This window comes from Antechinus flavipes, chromosome 2 (genome assembly GCF_016432865.1).
Source record: "Antechinus flavipes isolate AdamAnt ecotype Samford, QLD, Australia chromosome 2, AdamAnt_v2, whole genome shotgun sequence".
In the NCBI taxonomy this organism is placed as follows: Eukaryota; Metazoa; Chordata; class Mammalia; order Dasyuromorphia; family Dasyuridae; genus Antechinus; species Antechinus flavipes.
This window is the reverse complement of record NC_067399.1, coordinates 187,486,830-187,505,588: the sequence shown is the minus strand read 5'-3', so window position 1 is coordinate 187,505,588 and position 18,759 is coordinate 187,486,830. Positions and strand designations below refer to the sequence as shown.

The 18,759-nt window shown below is 31.9% G+C and overlaps 1 protein-coding gene across 1 annotated transcript in view; it reads right to left on the bottom strand.

Annotated features, from left to right (window-relative positions):
• Nucleotides 1-18,759, bottom strand: part of ERICH1 (glutamate rich 1) — an 82,568-nt gene that overhangs the window by 11,647 nt on the left and 52,162 nt on the right. The window contains exon 4 of the mRNA XM_051976008.1: nucleotides 1,312-1,692. Within this exon, the coding sequence (XP_051831968.1) occupies nucleotides 1,312-1,692 (381 nt within the window). The remainder of the gene's footprint in view (nucleotides 1-1,311; nucleotides 1,693-18,759) is intronic.

Here is an 18,759-nt window from a genome sequence, read left to right as displayed (position 1 = left end):
TTATTTTAGAAATATGTTACCTTAAAAGTTGTAGTTTCAACTTCTTTTTTGCTTAACTATCCACATTTATGCATGCACATGAATCTCATCTTATTCTCTATTCACTTCCCATCTTGAGAACATTCTTTGCTTGGTTATGTTTTTAGACATTAATTTAACAATGAAAAATTTTAAGAGTTGCTTCTGAAAAATAGTTATCTAAGTTAATTTTCATTTTTAATGAACAATGATTTGCATATTTGTCTCTCAGTTTATTTCCCGGCTGTGATCACCTACATTTTAATTTTGCTTAATTAAAATTTTAGACTCCTGTTTCAATGAAGGATCCACATGAGTGGTTGATAAAATATGCCAAGTCACATCAGTGTCAAAGACAAAAAAATTTTAGTTCAAGAGATCCCTAGAGCATGTGTACATGAAAGGCTCAAATTCATGGAATTTGTCAATCAACCTTAGACACTATTCTCAGTTTTGTGGGATATACAAACTTGATAAACATTCCTTTTATATCTTTATTCAAAATACTGATAAAAATAATGAATTAGGATGAGTCATAGGGGACTCCCTCCAGAATAACAATTATTCATTGATAAACATGAGTATGATTGTTTAAATAGCTAAACCCATCTGATGATATCATTTAGTATCTGAATCATCATTTTGTCAAAAATGATATGAGACTGACAAAACTGATACTTGTCAATATATACTATGCCAATAACATATCCTCAGTCTCATAACTATCAAAAGAAGAAACACATTTGGCATATTTTTCTCCCTAGTAAATCCATATTGACTGCTACAGATCACTAAAATAAAATCATCAAGGTGACAGCTTTTAAAACCTATACAAATGTAAGGTATTATTATAATTTCACTATCATATATTAGCAAGTGTTCAATTAAAGACATGCCAAAAATATTAGGTAGAGAAGAGAGAGGAATAAAGTATTAATATTTTTACTTCCAATGACCTTAGGAAAATAAAGTTGCAGAAATTTCCAAATTCTCTTATCTATATTTACTTTATGTGAAGCATAGTTAATGATGACCACCTATCTAAAAATGGAACTATTAATTTGTTTGTGAAATCATCCTTCATAAGAACTTTGCTGAGGTTAATTGTAATATGTTTCATTAGATATAAACATCCAAGGTACAGATATATGTCTGAAAAAATTAAAATATCCTAAATTTGTCTCTGTGCTATTTATTTTTCTTTTGAATATTCTGTGGAGAAACACATGAATTTATTTTTCCAAATTCCAAACTAGTACCATTATATTAAAGATTAAATAGAAGAGAACATACTGTCAGAGAAATAAATTTCTTGTGTTGCCTTCAAGAAGTCTAGGATGCCATCTGCTTTTTCCTCGGTATCTTTAAAATCTTCTTCTTCACTGTTGCTCTCAGGTTGGTAGGTAAAAGTGATGGCAGTGGCTCTTGTTAGCAGGCCAGCTGCTCTTTTCCTCTCTTTTTGTTGTTTTTTTTTCAGTTTCCTTTTTTTATTTTTGCTTATTTGTGGACCATCTGTATGCTGTGGCTGTAATTTTTCTTGTAAACGGCTCTCATTCTTCTCAAATTCTGTTTGTTCTACATGGATATTATGGGCACTTTGCAGAATGTTTTTTGGTTTCTGCTTTCTTCTTCTTCTTCTTCTCCTCCTCTTTGGTGGCTCTTGAGGATTCTCTTCTGTAAAAACATTAATAGGAAACCATAATCAATAAAATAAAACTGTCACAAAAAATATCTTAGTTCACATTAATCTAAATAATTGAAACTTAGCTTTATATCCAATACTTGAAGGCAGTATAGCATAATGGAACCAGCCTAACACTCACGAAAGCTTAAGTTCAAATCTTGTTTCTGATCCAAACTAGCTATATGACTCTTCTTCTAGTACCTTTTCTCTTTTAATTATTTCCTGTTTATTCTATTTAAGGCCTGCTTGTACATATTTGTTTGTTTGTTATATCTAGCATTATATTGTGACCTCTCTGAGAGATGGAAATGTTTTTTGCTTATTTTTGCATTCCCAGAACTTAGTTTAGACTTTGATATATAGGATGTGCTTAATAAATGTTTATTGACTGATTGACTCTGGGCAAGTTACAAGTAGTGTCCCAGACAACTGTTTGAGACCCAGGTTATAGAAGTGCCAATCTGTATTAGTAGAAGAGATTTCCTCACTTGGAGTTCCCTATACCAACGAAATTACAGGTCTGACTAAGAACAACAACAAATCAAATAGCAAAATGTAGACAGTAAATAACAAGGGCTTAAATACTGGAGAAGAGGAAAAAAATTTTCATCCCTACTGAAAATGGATTTTTCACTTTCTCTAATCTTGCCCAATATTCTGTATCAATCATCTTACTGTTTTCTTTTTAGTCCAAACCATTCCCCAACAGTTATTTCATAAAATTACCTTATACTACATAATTTGTTTAAAAATAAATATTTATGTATTTGGTTCACTGGAAAATATTTCTATATTTCATTTTGAAATGTTATAACTAAGGGATTTTCAAGCCCAACTTAAGTTTTTTTTTTTTAATAGCTTTTTATTTACAAGATATATGCATGGGTAATTTTTCAGCATTGACAACTGTAAAACCTTTTGTTACAATTTTTCCCCTCCTTCTCCCTACCTCCTCCCCCAGATGGCAGGTTGACCAATACATGTTACATATGTTAAAGTATATGTTAAATACAACATTTGTATACATGTCCATACAGTTATTTTGCTGTACAAAAAGAATCGAACTTTGAAATAGTGTACAATTAACCTATGAAGGAAATCAAAAATGCAGGTGGACAAAAATAGAGGGATTGGGAATTCTATGTAGGGGTTCATACTCATTTCCCAGAGTTCTTTCACTGGGTGTAGCTGATTCAATTCATTACTGCTCTATTGGAACTGATTTGGTTCATCTTCATTGTTGAAGAGAGCCACGTCCATCAGAATTGATCATCATATAGTATTGTTGTTGAAGTATATAATGATCTTTTGGTCCTGCTCATTTCACTCAGCATCAGTTCATGTAAGTCTCTCCAGGCCTTTCTGAAATCATCCTGCTGGTCATTTCTTACAGAGTAATAATATTCATATACCACAATTTATTCAGCCATTCTCCAATTGATGGTTATCCACTCAGTTTCCAGTTTCTGGCCACTACAAAGAGGGCTGCCACAAACATTCTTGCACATACAGGTCCCTTTCCCTTCTTTAAGATCTTTTTGGGATATAAGCTCAGTAGTAACACTGCTAGATCAAAGGGTATGCACAGTTTGATAACTTTTTGAGCATAGTTCCAAATTGCTCTCCAGAATGGCTAAATGTATTCACAATTCCACCAACAATCCTAATTTAGGTTTTATTGATGATTTATAAGAATCTCTAACTGACCTAGGTTGTGAACTAACCTCTTAAAGGATAAATGCTATAAACATAATAGTACCTATGCTTTTATTCTAGCATGAGTAATTTTCTTTGGGATAATTAGTTTAATAAACAACCAAAAAATATCACATACTAGATAAGCATCTCACTGGCAACTATTTAAAAATAAGACCACTGATCTCTTATTTTGGTGCTAAATAAAGAGTGCAATGTTCAAGTGGATCTCTTTACTATGGGAATTTCAATACTGCATGTAACTTGTCCAAGCTTATTTGGCCTGTGAGATACTTTTCTACATGTTTCTCCAATGTGATATGTTATCTTCCTGATTTTTCTTGACATCATAAAGATAAAAGCAATTAACTCCCCTTCAGTCTTATCCTGTAACATGCCCATCTTTTTGTCTCAAACATTTCATTGATGATATCCTTTATTATTCTGTTTCTCCTTTGTAATCCTTAGTTTGTAATATGAGGCAATTTGTTCATGTCTATCATTTACTTTTCCATTGCCCTATAGATTCTTTGAAGACTATTATTTCATGATTTGAAGTCTTATAATCACACCAGAAGAATTCTGGTATTTAAAAAGATGCTTCTTTTGCTCTGGGGAAAAGCCAGGGATCTTAAACGAATTTTACACTTTCTACAATTTATTTTTACAGGTATTTTTAATGAAATATTTAATTCTGGATCCCACTCATTGATCACTTCTAGTGTCTGTCAAAGATATAAAAACTATATGTAGCTTACCACTTCACACAGCCCTTCACATAGGAGGTTAACAGGTGCTTTACAAATGTTTTTACTATTATCATTATTATTAATGTTATCTTTATTTGAAAGACCATATAAAAAAAGGATTTGCCCTTTTTAGACTTTGAGGGAAGACCAAGGAATTAGTAGAAATTGTAAAAAGACAGATTTTGGCTTCCTGTTAAGAAAAACTTCCTAACAATCAGACTATCACAAGGAGGAATGGGCTGATTTGGTAGTTTTTAAGTTCTTTTCATGTGATGTCGTTAAGGAAGGATTGGATGACCATTTGTTGGGTATGTCATAGTAGGAATTCTTTGTTCTATAATCCAGCTATAGACTGGAGTATAGTTTACCAAGTTCCTTTCAAACTGAAATTTCTGTGATATTCAGAGACTAGAACTGAAAAGAAGCAAAAAATTTGGTTGGATTGCATTGTAAAAACTATATTGTGCTTTCAATATTTCTGAACAATTTTGACCCCAAGCCCTATTTTTTTGCACCAATCTTTTGATGATGCTTATTTGACTGCAAAATAGAATGCTATTATCTCTGAAGAATTAAGGCACAAAAGAGCAATGTAGAAATTCATGCCAGGAATAAACAGAATGAAATATACTTTCATCAACAATTTATGTGTTAGAAATGGCTTAAAAGATATTGTCCAGGAAATGAAGATTGGGAAGGGAAGTAGACTGGTCATACGGAAAAATGGTAGGTAAGTGGACAGCATCAGTACTAAAAGTATTAGTATCCAGAGCATACTAAAAGACTTAGTGAAGAGTATACAGTGAATTGATTAAATATGTTGTACAATCTTAATGGCAAAGCACATATGGGAATTAAACAGGAGAAGGTATTATATTATATTCTGTACCTGAGGGAGAATTCATATCAGTGGATCAAAGATTTACTGACAATGAAAGAAAGTGAAAAATGAACTTTTAAGAGAAAAGGACAAGGATTAATTAATGGGAAGGATAGAAATACTCTACCAAACTTGGCATTTCCTAACTCAATTTAGGTGTAGGACAATCAAGCCTGCAGCTTCTGATAAATTTTATTATAAACAGCAAATCTAATATTTTTCTATAATTACTAAGAACTCTTTTAAATCAGATATTTCAATTTCTTTTTAATGATGCTTTTCATTACCTTGTTCAACTTTTTATCAACCTGAAAACATTTACCAAATAATGATCATCACTGAAATTGGGGTAGTACCAAATAGGTAGTTAACTTCTCTACTCAGTTACATTAAAAACTTAGAAAAGATTGGTTGTGTATATTTGTACAATGACAATCTTTTTTTTTAAACTAGTTTTTAAGCTAATATTTTCCCTGTTCTTTTTTTTCTCAATTACATGTAAAAAATTTAATTAAAAATTTTTGAGTTCTAAATTCTCTCTCCCTTCACAACTCCTTGAGAAAGCAAGCAATTTTTAAAGATACTTTTTTCCTTTTTATATAGTATTTTATTTTTTTCAATTCATGTAATTACACTCACAACTTGTTCAATTATTCTCCAATTGATGAGCATTCTCTCAATTTTCAATTCTTTGAAAATTTGATACAGATATACATGTGTAGTCATGCAAAATATTTTTCTATTTGCCATGTTGCAAAAGAAAATGCAAAGGAAAAAAAGGAAAAAATGAAGATAGTTAAAAAATAATGCTTTGGTTTGTATTCAAACTCCATCATCTTTCATTTGAAGTAGATAATATTTTACATCATAAATCCTTAGGAATCTTCTTGGATCATTGTATTTTATATTCTCTGCAGTTATTTTAAATTGAATTTTTCTTTCTATGTCTTAATGTTTGTAATATATAGAAATGCTAATGATTTGTTTTTCTTTTATATCCTACAACTTTACTGGACTTGACAATTGTTTCAACTAGTTTTTTAGTTGATTATCTAGAATTCTCTAAGTATGCCATCATATTATCTGCAAAGAGTGATAGTTTATTGTCATTACAGAAAGCTCCAATTAGTCCTATGCTCTGGCGTTTTTCTTTTAAATAGGAATGAGTGTTGTATATTGTCAAAAGATGCACAATTTGAGATAATCATATGATCTTTGTTGTTTTCAAAATAGATATGGTCAATTATGATGATAGCTTTCCTAACATTGAGTCAGTCTTGTGTTCCAGGTGAAAACCCCACCTGGTTATAGTGTATAATCTTTTTGATATATTGTTATAATATCCTTGTATCATAAAAGGAATTAGGCAGATCTTCTTTGTCTATTTTTCTGAGTAGTTTATATACTATTGAGTTACTTGTTCTTTAAATCTTTGATAGAATTTGCTTGTGTTTCAATGATAGCCCTTTTTGATGCTCACTGCCAAGACTACCTTATTGTTATTCTCTGTTTACCAATCCACTCCTAGATAATCAGAAGTGAAAATTTGTAAATAAGAAATTAAGAGAGCTGTGCTGTTTTTTTGTTTGTCTATCAAATCTTAGAGTTACCTTTTTTTTTTTTTTTTTTTTTTTTTTGAGACTGTCCGTGTTTTAAAGGAAAGTTCTTACATACTTATTTTCCTCATGGACACTGAATATTGGTGAGAGGATCAAACCTTAATTGGCTACAAGAATGTGCTTGATCTTTAAAAAAAGAAAAAAAAAAAAGAAAAAAGAAATATTTTTACTCTTTCCTTCTACTTTAGATTTTAACACCAATCATTAAAATTTTTTGGTAACTTTAGATTTTCAAAATTCTTTATACTTATCTTTATGTCAGTTGATTAGCTTGATTTGCTTATACCATGATGATATTAAAATCATGGATTTGCATGTTTTAATATAGGTTAAATCCATATAGGGAAAATAACAAAAAAAAATATATTCCAGCAATCATAAACTGCAATGCCATATATTTGTTCAGTTGTTTTCAGTCATGACCAACTCTTCATGAACCCATTTAACGTTTTCTTGGCAAAGATTTTGTAGGAATTTGCTATTTTCTTCTTCAGCTCATTTTACAGATAAGGAAATAGAGGCAAACAGGATTAAGTGACTTGCCCAGGGTCACAAAGCTGGCCACAAAGATGAATCTTCCTGAATCCAAAACTGGCACTCTATCTACTGTCACAATTCTATACACAAATTAGCAATTTCACAAATGTTATGTCACATTGAGAAACAGGTTAGAGAGGGCAGTTAAGTCAACAACAAACTATTTTCCACTATTCAATTCTCCCTTCCCCCCAAAAAAACCCAAATAAAACAAAATAAAAAAACTCAAAAGCATAATCTGTAACAAGTAATGTCCTCTTTCAGATAATGTAACAAAATCAAAGTTAGGGGTTCAATTCCTAAAAGAGCCAGTTTTGTGCTGTTCCATGGTCACAGAACTTTAGTGAGTCAACAAATGAAAACATATTTACAGTCATAAGTTGGAGTATTTAAAAGATGGATTAATTATATCTTTGAATACAAAAGAAAGGACAATAATAATTCTAATTAATTAATTATTTTAGTATAGTTCTTGTAGGCTGAATATATTATTATACTTTTTTTTAAAGGAATTTCAAAATATAAGTAATGTCAATCTTCTTTCATTCAAATACAGATTATTAACAAATGTTCAGCTTGCAGTTCAGGATTAGTGATCAGGTCTTGTTCTTTCTTCATTATATGCCTAGTAGAATCCCTTGTATCTACTAAGTATTTAACAAACTTTAGTAACTGGTTTTACTGTAAATACAATACTTTTTTTAAAAAATAACTTTTTATTAACAGAACCCATGCCAGGGTAATTTTTTACAACATTATCCCTTGCACTCATTTCTGTTCCGATTTTCCCCCTCCTTCCTTCTATCCCCTCTCCCAAATGGCAGGTGGTTCTATACATGTTAAATAGGTTACAGTATATCTTAGATAGAATATACGTGTGCAGAACCGAACAGTTCTCTTGTTGCACAGGGAAAACTGGATTCCCAAGGTATAAATAACCCAGGAAGAAAAACAAAAATGCAAGCAGTTTACATTCATTTCCCAGTGTTCTTTCTTTGGGCATAGATGCTTCTGTCCATTCTTGATCAACTGAAACTGAATTAGATCTCTTTGTCGAAGAAATCCACTTCCATCAGAATAGATCCTCAAACAGTATCGTTGTTGAGGTATATCATGATCTCTGGTTCTGCTCATTTCACTTAGCATCAGTTCATATAAGTCTCTCCAAGTCTCTCTGTATTCATCCTACTGGTCATTTCTTACAGAACAATAATATTCCATAACATTCATATACCACAATTTACCCAGCCATTCTCCAATTGATGGGCATCCATTCATTTTCCAGTTTCTAGCCACTACAAAAAGGGCTGCCACAAACATTCTTGCACATACAGGTCCCTTTCCCTTCTTTAGTATCTCTTTGGGGTATAAGCCCAGTAGAAACACTGCTGGATTAAAGGATATGCATAGTTTGATAACTTTTTGAGCAGAGTTCCAAATTGCTCTCCAGAATGGTTAGATGTAATACAATACATTTTAATATCACTATCAAGAATAATAAATTTTCTTGAGTTGGAAAACATCCAAGTAGTCACTTCAAGTTCAACTTTACCTTGAAAACAATGAATCATCCTGACAACAACTGATTAGGTAGTCAAGTCTTGGCTGGAAGACCAAAGATAAGTTAAAGGCAAACCTGAGGCAGTCAATTCTAGTTTTAAATAGCTCTTACTGTCAATTTTTTTGTCTAGTCCAAATCTGAATCTTTCTATTTTCTCCAGTGTTCATTCCAATTTTTTTCTGAGATCAAATTTAATTCCCCTTTTACATGATAGCCTTTCAAATACTTGGACCCGGCTATCATTTTTTTTTTTTTTTAATTTCTTTTTGTATTTGTCTAATTGAATTTTTAAATGAGTTGTGTTATTCTTTGGAATTTTTTTCCATTTCACAAATTTTTTTTTAAGGAGTTATTTACCTTTTCCAATTCCCAAATTCTGTTTTTCAGGGAGTTATTTACCTTTCCAATTCATAAATTTTGTTTTTCAGGGAGTTGATTTCTTTTCCACTCTTTATATATTTATATGCCTTATTCAAATACTCTTTCAAGGTTTTCCTTTCCTTTCCCCAATCTTCTTCTAGCTCTCTTTTAAGATCCTTTTTTAGTTTCTTCAGGGAGAGCCTTGTGTGATGGGGACCAGATATAGTCCCCTTTGGGGCTTCATTTGGGAGTCTGCTTTTAGTCTCCTCAGGGTTTGAAATTTGCTCTCTTTCACTACAGAAGCTATCTATAATTAGAGTCTGCTTTGCCTTTTTACTCATTAAAAAAAAAAAAAGCTGCTGTCTGCTTTCGAGGCAATGAAGCTTCCTCAACAGGCATCATGAAGTGATGGAAAAGTGGCAGTGAAGAGGCAGTGAATTGGCAGCAGCTGCATTGGGATCAGAGGCTGACTAGGATCCAGATGAGTCACTCTGGGGGCGGGGTGGGTGTGGCCAAGTCCCATGAGACTCAGGCACTTTGGGGTAAACACTTTACCCCGTGTTTATAGCTTCTCTGCTGATCTACTGGCTTGTAACTAGAGCAGTGTAGCCAACACTGTGGAAGAGTCCTCCCTACAGATTTTCTGCAGCGGAGACCACACCCCATCCCTAGTCTGCTCAGCACGTGCTATCCTCGATGCTTTGCCTACCTGCCTGCCTGTGCCTGTACCTGGCCTGGCCTCGTCCTGTGCCTGTGCACATGATTATAATAGGTCTTTTCTGGTGATCTTCAAGATGATCTTCTTTTGGTAATGTGTTGTACTCCCAATATTTTGACAGTCCAGCACTAATTCAGAGGCTGAATTTCGTAAATAGTTTGAGGGTGGCAGGGGAACTCAGAAAGAAGCATGTGTCTTCTCTGCCATCTTGGCTCCACCTCCTGGACCCAGCTATCATGTCCTCTTAGCTCTTGGGGACAGGGATCATGTCACATCTTAAGCTCAGCATTATCAAAGTTGAACATATTGCCCATCCCCCAAAGTACTCTTATTCCTCATTACCCTCTTTTTATTACAGGTGGCACCACTTTCAGGTTCCTAAGCTCAAAGGTAAAGTTCTGTCTTTACCTTTATTCTCTGCTTGAGTCGTCACATGCACTAAATTCCATAGGCTCTAATTTTACAATATATTTTAGGTTTATTCCCCCTATCCATTCCTACTTCTAGTTTCCAACACATTAGCACCATTATTATGTCACACTTGAACAACTGCCTGCCAACTGCTCTTCCTACTACTTCTGTTCTTCCTACTCCCTACAATCTGTCCTATACTGCTGCCACATAATTCATTCTTAATGAAGAGGTTAGATAATGTTATTCTTCTGCTCAAATGTCTTCAATAATTCCCCATCACACATCAAATTAACTTTGGGAGAGCCTGATATTCAGTACCATCCATATCCTATATTTAAACTACTTTTCCAGTCTTAACTCTTCTTTGAACCTTAATTTTCTCATTTCTCTTTCCTTTCCCTGCTTTTCATATATTCTTTATCTGAGGGAATCCAACCAATCCTTAAAAGTTCAATTCATATATTACTTTTTTCATGATGCCTTTTTGATATAAAAACTCACTTTTATATACTATTTTAGCAGATGACAAAGTGCCTTACTTAAGACAACTCTGGGAGTTAGTTTCTGTAGATATTATTATTGCTATCTTAACAGATGAATAAACTGAGACTCAGATATAAAGTGATCAGAATTCAAGTAGAGATCAGTTAAGAAAGAAATATTTACTAAACACTGATAATGAACATTATATTAGGTGCTCGAGGACATACAATGAACACTGATACTGCAAACCTGGCTACTAGATGGTTAATCTAGTTGAAAAATCAATTCTTTGCCTAGCAAACATTTATGAAACTCTATTATGTTCAAAGCACAGAAATTTGAAAGACAAAATCAAAAATGTCCCTCCGTTCAAAAAACCTGAACTCTATCAGAGGATACAAAATGTACATACTTAAGTAAAAAGAAAAAACATAAATATAAAATCAATACAAGTAAAAAACATTTTGAGGGAAGAGATTTGCAACTGGAGGATTAGGAAAGGCTTTAAAGAAATGAGGCACTAAACTTAAAATTTGAAGGAAATATGAGAATGAAAAAGAACCTAATAAAATAGGGTAAGTAAATAATATCACATATATATTACAGATAATAAATGATGTAGAAGTTTAGACATGACTTCTTATTGGACCTTAAAAGATGTTTAGGGATTTTGATAAAATACTATTTATAGAATATTTTTCTTTAATGGAATCATATTGTCTGTATTTCATCTTTGACTTTTTCCACTGCTTGTTTAAGAAAAATTTTTATTTAAGAAAATTTTGTAGCTAGGTTATATATACTTAGCTGTATGTCTATTTAGCATAAAAACTGAGTGGTTTTTTAAATTTAAACTTCATATCAGCATAAAGAAAAATCTTGGTAAAAATCTTTGATTAATTTAAAGGAAAATGGAGTTTACAGATTTATCACAGATATTTACATTTGACGATTATCACAGCTCTGTTGTAGACATTTTGCTTTTACTGTTTCAAATTCAATTCAATCATTTTAGTAATGATAGTATGCATATGTTCACACTCAAACCACAAGTTACATAATAACACTTTAGTTTAAAAAAGATTTTCTCATGGAAATGCTCAGCGTATGCACATAAAAACAAAAACTAGTCTATACTACTACATGGTAATTCAGTTGTCATTTACAAGTTAAGGTAATATTTTTTTATAGGCTAATCAAGTATATTTTAATTATTTTAATTCTTAGAGACAATGATCAAAACACATGTTATGTGCAAAAAGTGAGCAAATGAATGGGACTAAATGAGATTAAAGAATTTAATCAAATAAGTAAAGCTATAGACAAAATGTTGAACAATAATATTTCAGTAAAGAGTACATCAGTGTTTATCATATTGCTATTTTCAAATTTGATTTGTAAGTTGGTAGGGAAATTTCTGCTTAAAATGACCTGTCATTCATACTTCCTACTCATTAAATACTTAACCATCTCAGATGGCAGAAAGGATACAAAGACATAGTTCCTTTACATCACATTTCTGTCCCTATAACAGAGGATTAAAAAGATTAAAGATTCTCTAAGTGCTAACTTGTTTCTGTAGAGTAGATACAGAGGGAAAAAATCCTTGGAAATGATAACTGAGAAGGTATGTTAAAGGAAGAAGGTAGGCAGTAAGGAGATTTGGGGTAAAATATGCTTGTTAAATCACTATGACCTGCTCTACCCTCTATTATTTCATATAATTCTGAAAATGCTAGCAATAACAGTAAGGTAAGAGAAAGGAATTAAGGGAATAATGATAGGCAAGAAGATGAAACTACCCCTCTTTGCTGACATGACTGTTTCCTTGGAAAAGCCCAGGGAATCAGCAAAGATATCAGCAAATGTAACTAACAATTAATACCTTCAGCAAAGTTGCACATAAAATAAGTCTTTAAAAATCAACAACATTTCTATATTGTGACAACAAAATGCAAGAAGCAATACATTCCAAATAACAACAAAATACATAAAAAATCTGGCGATCAACCATAAGCCCATAAAGAACTTAAATAGATTCAATTTTAAAGTGCTTCTCAAGGAATTAAAGGACAACCTAATTAGCTAGAGGAATATTCAGTGCTCATGGTGAGGTCATGCCAATATAATAAAAATGAATAATAGTATCAAGATAAAATTTAATTATTTTTAATACTATAACCATTAAATTACCAAGAGAATACTTGACAGAGCTAGATAAAAGATTAAAATTTATTTAGAAAAAACCCAAAAGATCTAGAATTTTAAGAGAAATGATGAAAAACAGTAAATATGAAGAGTGACTTATACTTTGAGACCTTATACTATATTAGGAAGAAGCAGTGATTAAAAAACCATCTGGTATCTCTTATTGGTTAAAAAACAAATAGTTTGATGGAATAGACTAGATAGGAGGGTTTCACAAATAATAGAACTTAATAATCCAGTGTTTGACAAAATGGAAAACGTAAGTTATTTAAAGAAAAACTCTTTCTCAGCAGAATGAAGTGAGCATAACAATTTATACATGACAGCATTTTATATATGAAAGAATAGATTTTTAATTAACCCAATGATAAACTAATGCAAAATGAAGATGAAACATACTATTCACCTCTTGACAAAGAAGGAATAAACTTTAAAAAGTACAGAAATATATGGATATATGAATATGTATAGAATATGAATATATATGTATATATATTTAAATCTGTATCTGTATCTTTAATTCATATATACAGGATGAGGTTTATGTGGGAATCTGTTTTGTCAAACTATGCAGCTATGCAGAAAACTAATTTTTTAATTCTTTGTATAGACAAAGGGATAGTAGGACAAATTAATTTAAAAATACTTATTAATAGATCAAATTAAAATAAAAAAATTAAATTTTTAAAAAAAGGACAAAGGTGGAGTAAGACAAATAAAATCAGAAAAATAAGATATATAATGACTTAAATAAATGAAAGCTTTATAAACAGTAGAATTGATTAATTATAATGACCAATCTTGACTTGTAAAAACTACTGATTATGACTCTAGGTTTATGATAACAGGCATGTCATTTTGCTTAATTCATATAAATTGAGAGCCTAGGGCTTTAGAGAATTCCTCCAATAACAAAGAAAATGTTTTGAGCCCGTTTGTGGCCCATACTAATGATGATCCCACCCCCCAATTTAGTACTCTTCATTGTATGAGCCCATAGATTTATTAAAATGCAACTGGGTTTGTCACTCTTTTAGCCTCCTTGATTAATAATTAGGCATAATTAGGATGAATCTGAATTACTATCTCACTATCAGATGCCAGACTGTCTAATTATAATATTGCAGTAGGTTGCTCCTGAGAATAGAATTTTGATGGAACTAATTAATTTTAACGTTTCATTACCTGAAGCACTTTATAAAAAAAAAATTTGCTCTTTTACTCTTTACCACATTTGGTAGTTTTCTTATAGTAGGGAAATTTAAGTTGTTGCTTACTTCAATACACAACAAACTGTCTGAAGAACATTTAACTATAATAGATTTCTGCCATCAAACTTTTTTTTACATACATTAGCTGGGTGTTTAGAAATAATTTCTTCAAAGGAAACTCAAAATTTGTTCTTATACAAATAACATTTTAAAGATTTATAATTTAACTTATACATATAAGTAATTTAAAAAACTGTTTTTGGAAAATGCATATAGTAACATAAGCATTATCCAAAACATTTTTCTCTTTGAAAAATGCAAAGTGTTATTAATCTTCCATAAATGGATAATACTTCATAAAGAAGTTTAGAGATTAAGTTTGACAGCCTAGAAATATCATATTGCCCTCAAATCAATGTAATTTATGTACATTTGTGTGTTACTGCCAAACTTTTAGACTTAGAAAGATGTAGGTGGGCAAGGGATAACACAATGTAAGAACATCTTCCTATTTTTACCTGGCTGAGAGTCATTTTGACATGGCTCCAGAAGTCTTGTTCTTACAATATATTTTGGTTTTACTTTCTGAGTTCCCTGAGCCCCAATTTAACTGACTTTTCCACTTCTAATTCTCTTGAATTTCAGTTTTTGACTCATGTTCTTCATATATTCCCTCGCTAAGGATTCCATTCCATCTCTTGTTTCAAAACACAAACTGAAATGACATAGGCCCTAAGCAGACTTCATTTCCCCCCCACAAACTGATGGAATGTGGACTCAGTAACATTTAAAGCAAATAGGTAAAGCATATAAATCAAATCTAGAAAAATGGTACATTTGTCCTCATTCTCAATACTGTAGAAAACTTCAGTATTGGATTGTTCACATCTTGTTATGTTAAGAAACTAGCAGGTTCTATAATTCTGGAAGAACATTTTAAAAGTTACTACAAATGTTCCCCAAATCAAAAGACAAAACCTCTTTACTTTTTCATTTTAAATTTTTTACATCTGATCCATTTTATATCTACTGATTATCATCACTGTTTTCTTGATGTTATTGAAAAGATGTTTCTTGGAGGTGGACCCAAGATGGCAGAGAAAAGGGCCCAAATTTCCCTCCAAAGAACATTAAATAAAACCTCACAAAGAACTTTAGAGAAGCAGAATCCACTTAGGAGTGTTGGAAAGGTCTATCTCACTTGGAGGTAAAAGAGTGGTGCAGCCCAGGGCTGATGTTGTCTGGACAAGAGAGGAGGAGGTTTCTACCTCCTTCTAGCAATCAGAGCAACCTTAGCACAGAGGCACAGTGCGCCAGTTGCAAGGCCTTCAGACTCCAATGTAGTAGGTGAGCTGCCAAGCTCACCAACCCTGGTGCAACAGGGTCTGACTCCCACAGTAAGAAGCTTGGGAACTGCTCCCTGTATCCCAGAAGTAGACATCATTTAAAAAAATATAACAATGCTTTTTTTTAAATTTTCAAAATACATGAAAAGATAGCCTTCAACATTTTCCTTTGCAAAACCTTGTGTTCCAAATTTTTTTTCTCTCTCATCCCCCCACCTTCACTCCTAGACAGAAAATAATCAGTATAGGTTAAATATGCAATTCTTCTAAATATATTTCCACATTTATCGTGCTGCACAAGAAAGGGAAAAGGGAAAAAATGAGAAAGGAAACAAAATGCAAGCAAAGAACAACAAAGGTGAAAATACTGTGTTGTGAACCACACTGAGTCCCCACAGAGCCTGCAGATGGCTCTCTCCATCAGAAGACCATTGGAACTGGCCTGAATCACCTACTATTGAAAAATCAGGACCATTAGAATTGATTACTGTATAATCTTCTTGTTGCTGTGTACAGTAACGTTCTCTTGGTTCTACTCATTTCACCAAACATCAGTTCACGTAAGTCTCTCCAAACCTTTCTGAAATCATCCTGTTGGTCGTTTCTTACAGAACAATAATATTCCATAGCATCCATATATCATAATTTATTCAGCCATTCTCCAATTAATGGGCATCCACTCAGTTTCCAGTTTCTGGCCACTACAAAAAGGGCCATCACAAACATTTTTGCACATGTGAGTTCCTTTTCCTCCTTTAAGATCTCTTTTTTATATAGGCCCATAGAAACACTGTTGGATCAAAGGGTATGCACAGTTTGATAGCCTTTTGGGCAAAGTTTCAAATTATTCTCCAGAATAGCAGGATCAGTTTACAACTCACCAATAAGGTATTAGTGTTCCACTTTTCCCATATTCCCTCCAACATATATCATTATCTTTTTTTGGCAGATGGTAATTTTAAAAATCACAAATTTTAGACTGGAAAATGAGAAAAAAAATGAAACAACAAAAACTAAACCCTGATCAGAGGAAACAATTATAGTGACAAGGAAGATTAAGACACAAACTCAGAGGAGGACAACAATGTCAAAACACCTATATGTGAAGTCTCAAAAAAAAAAAAAAATAACATTAAACCCCCCCCCACCCCCCATGCATACAAAAGAAGTGATGTCAGGGACAAAAATTGGAATTAGGGGGTATAAAAACCTCACAACTAAATGCAAAAAGATTAAATGCATCCTTTTCAGATCATGCTGCAATAAAAATTACATTTAATAAAGGGCCATGGAAATAGATTAAAAATTAATTGGAAACTAAGTAATCTAATACTTAAAAATTAGTGGGTCAAAGAAGAAATCATAGAAACAATCAATCATTTCATTAAAGAGAATGACACAATGAAACAAAATACAAAAAAATCATGGGATGCAGCCAAAACACTACTTAGGGGGAGATTTTATATCTCTAAACACATATCCATAAAATGGAGAAGGAGCAGATCAATAAATTGGACATGCAACCAAAACACCTAGAAAAAGAATAAGTTAAATATTCCCAATTAATCATCAAATTAGAAATCCTGAAAATCATGGGAGAGTAATGGAATAGAAAAAAAAAAAAAACAATTGAACTAATAAATAAAACTTGAAAAACAAAACAAAAGCAAACCAATAATAAAAATAGCTAAAGCACTGGTCAGTTTAATTTTTTAAAAAAGAAGAAAACCAAAGTACCAGAATCAAAAATGAAAAGGGAGAATTCACCATCAATGAAGAGGAAATTAAAGCAATAATTAGGAGCTATTTTTCCCAACTGTACGCAAACAAATCTGACAATCTAAGTGAAACAGATGAATATTTACAAAAATATAAATTGCCCAGATTAAAAGAAAAGGAAATAGATTACTTAAAGAATGTCACTTAAGAAACTGAACAAGTTATCAATTAATTTCCTAAGAAAAAATCTCCAGGACTAGATGGTCTCACAAGTGAATTCTATCCAAACATTTAAAGAGACTATTTAGAAAAATAGGCAAAGATGGCGTCCTATCTAATCCCTTTTACAACACAAATATTGTGCCAATACATAAACCAGGAAGAGTAAAAACAGAGAAAGAAAACAAACTACAGACCAATTATCCTAATGAATAAACATGCAGATATTTTAAATAAAATACTATTAAGTACTTTATATATCACAAGCAACATACATATATGACCAGGTACAATTTATACTAAGAATACAGGGTTGATTCAATATTAAGAAAACTACAAGCACAGTTAACATATCAATAATAAAACCCAACAGAAATCATATGGTTATCTCAATGATGTACACAAAGTTTTGAAAATGCAACACCCATGCCTATTAAAGCATAGGAATAAATGAAGCTTTCCTTAAAATGAAAAGTGGTTTCTCAGCATTATCCATAATGGGAATAAGCCAAAAACCTGTCCCAATAAGATCAGAGGTGAAGCAAGGATGTTCATTATCACTATTATTATTCAATATTGTACTAGCTATAGCAGTAAGAGAAGGAAAAGAAATAGAAGGAATTTCAACAGGCAATGAGGAAACAAAACTATCATTCTTTGCAGATGTTATAATGACATACTTAGAGAATCCTAGAGAATCAACTAAAAACTACTTGAAATAATTAACTTTAGTAAAGTTGAAAGATATAAAATAAGCTCACATAAGTCATCAACAAAGTCTAGTAGGAAGAGATAGAAAGAGAAATTCCATTTAAAATAACAAGACAGTATTAAATACTTGGGAATCTACATGACAAGACAAACTCAGGAACTATATGAAAATAATACAAAACATTTTACACAAATAAAGTCAGATTGAAACAATTTTATTTGCTTAGGGGTAGGCTGAGCCAATAACAATAATGATTCTACTTCAATTAATTTAATACCATACCAATCAAAGTATTAAAAATTATTTTACTGAGCTAAAAAAAAAAACAAAAACAAACAAAAACAAAATTTATCTGGAAGACCAAAAGGTCAAAAATATCAAAGAATCAATGAAAACAAATTTAAAGAAAAGTAGCCTAGACATTGCAGATCTCAAACTGTATAAAGTCATCTCAAAACTCTCTGATACTGGCTAAGATATAGAATGGTGGATCAGTGAAATAGATAAGGTATCTAAGACTCAGTAGTAAATGATCAGAATAATCTAGTGTTTGATAAACCTAAAGATCTGAGCTTTTAGAATAAGAACATAGTACCTGACAAAAACTACTCGAGAAATTGGAAAGT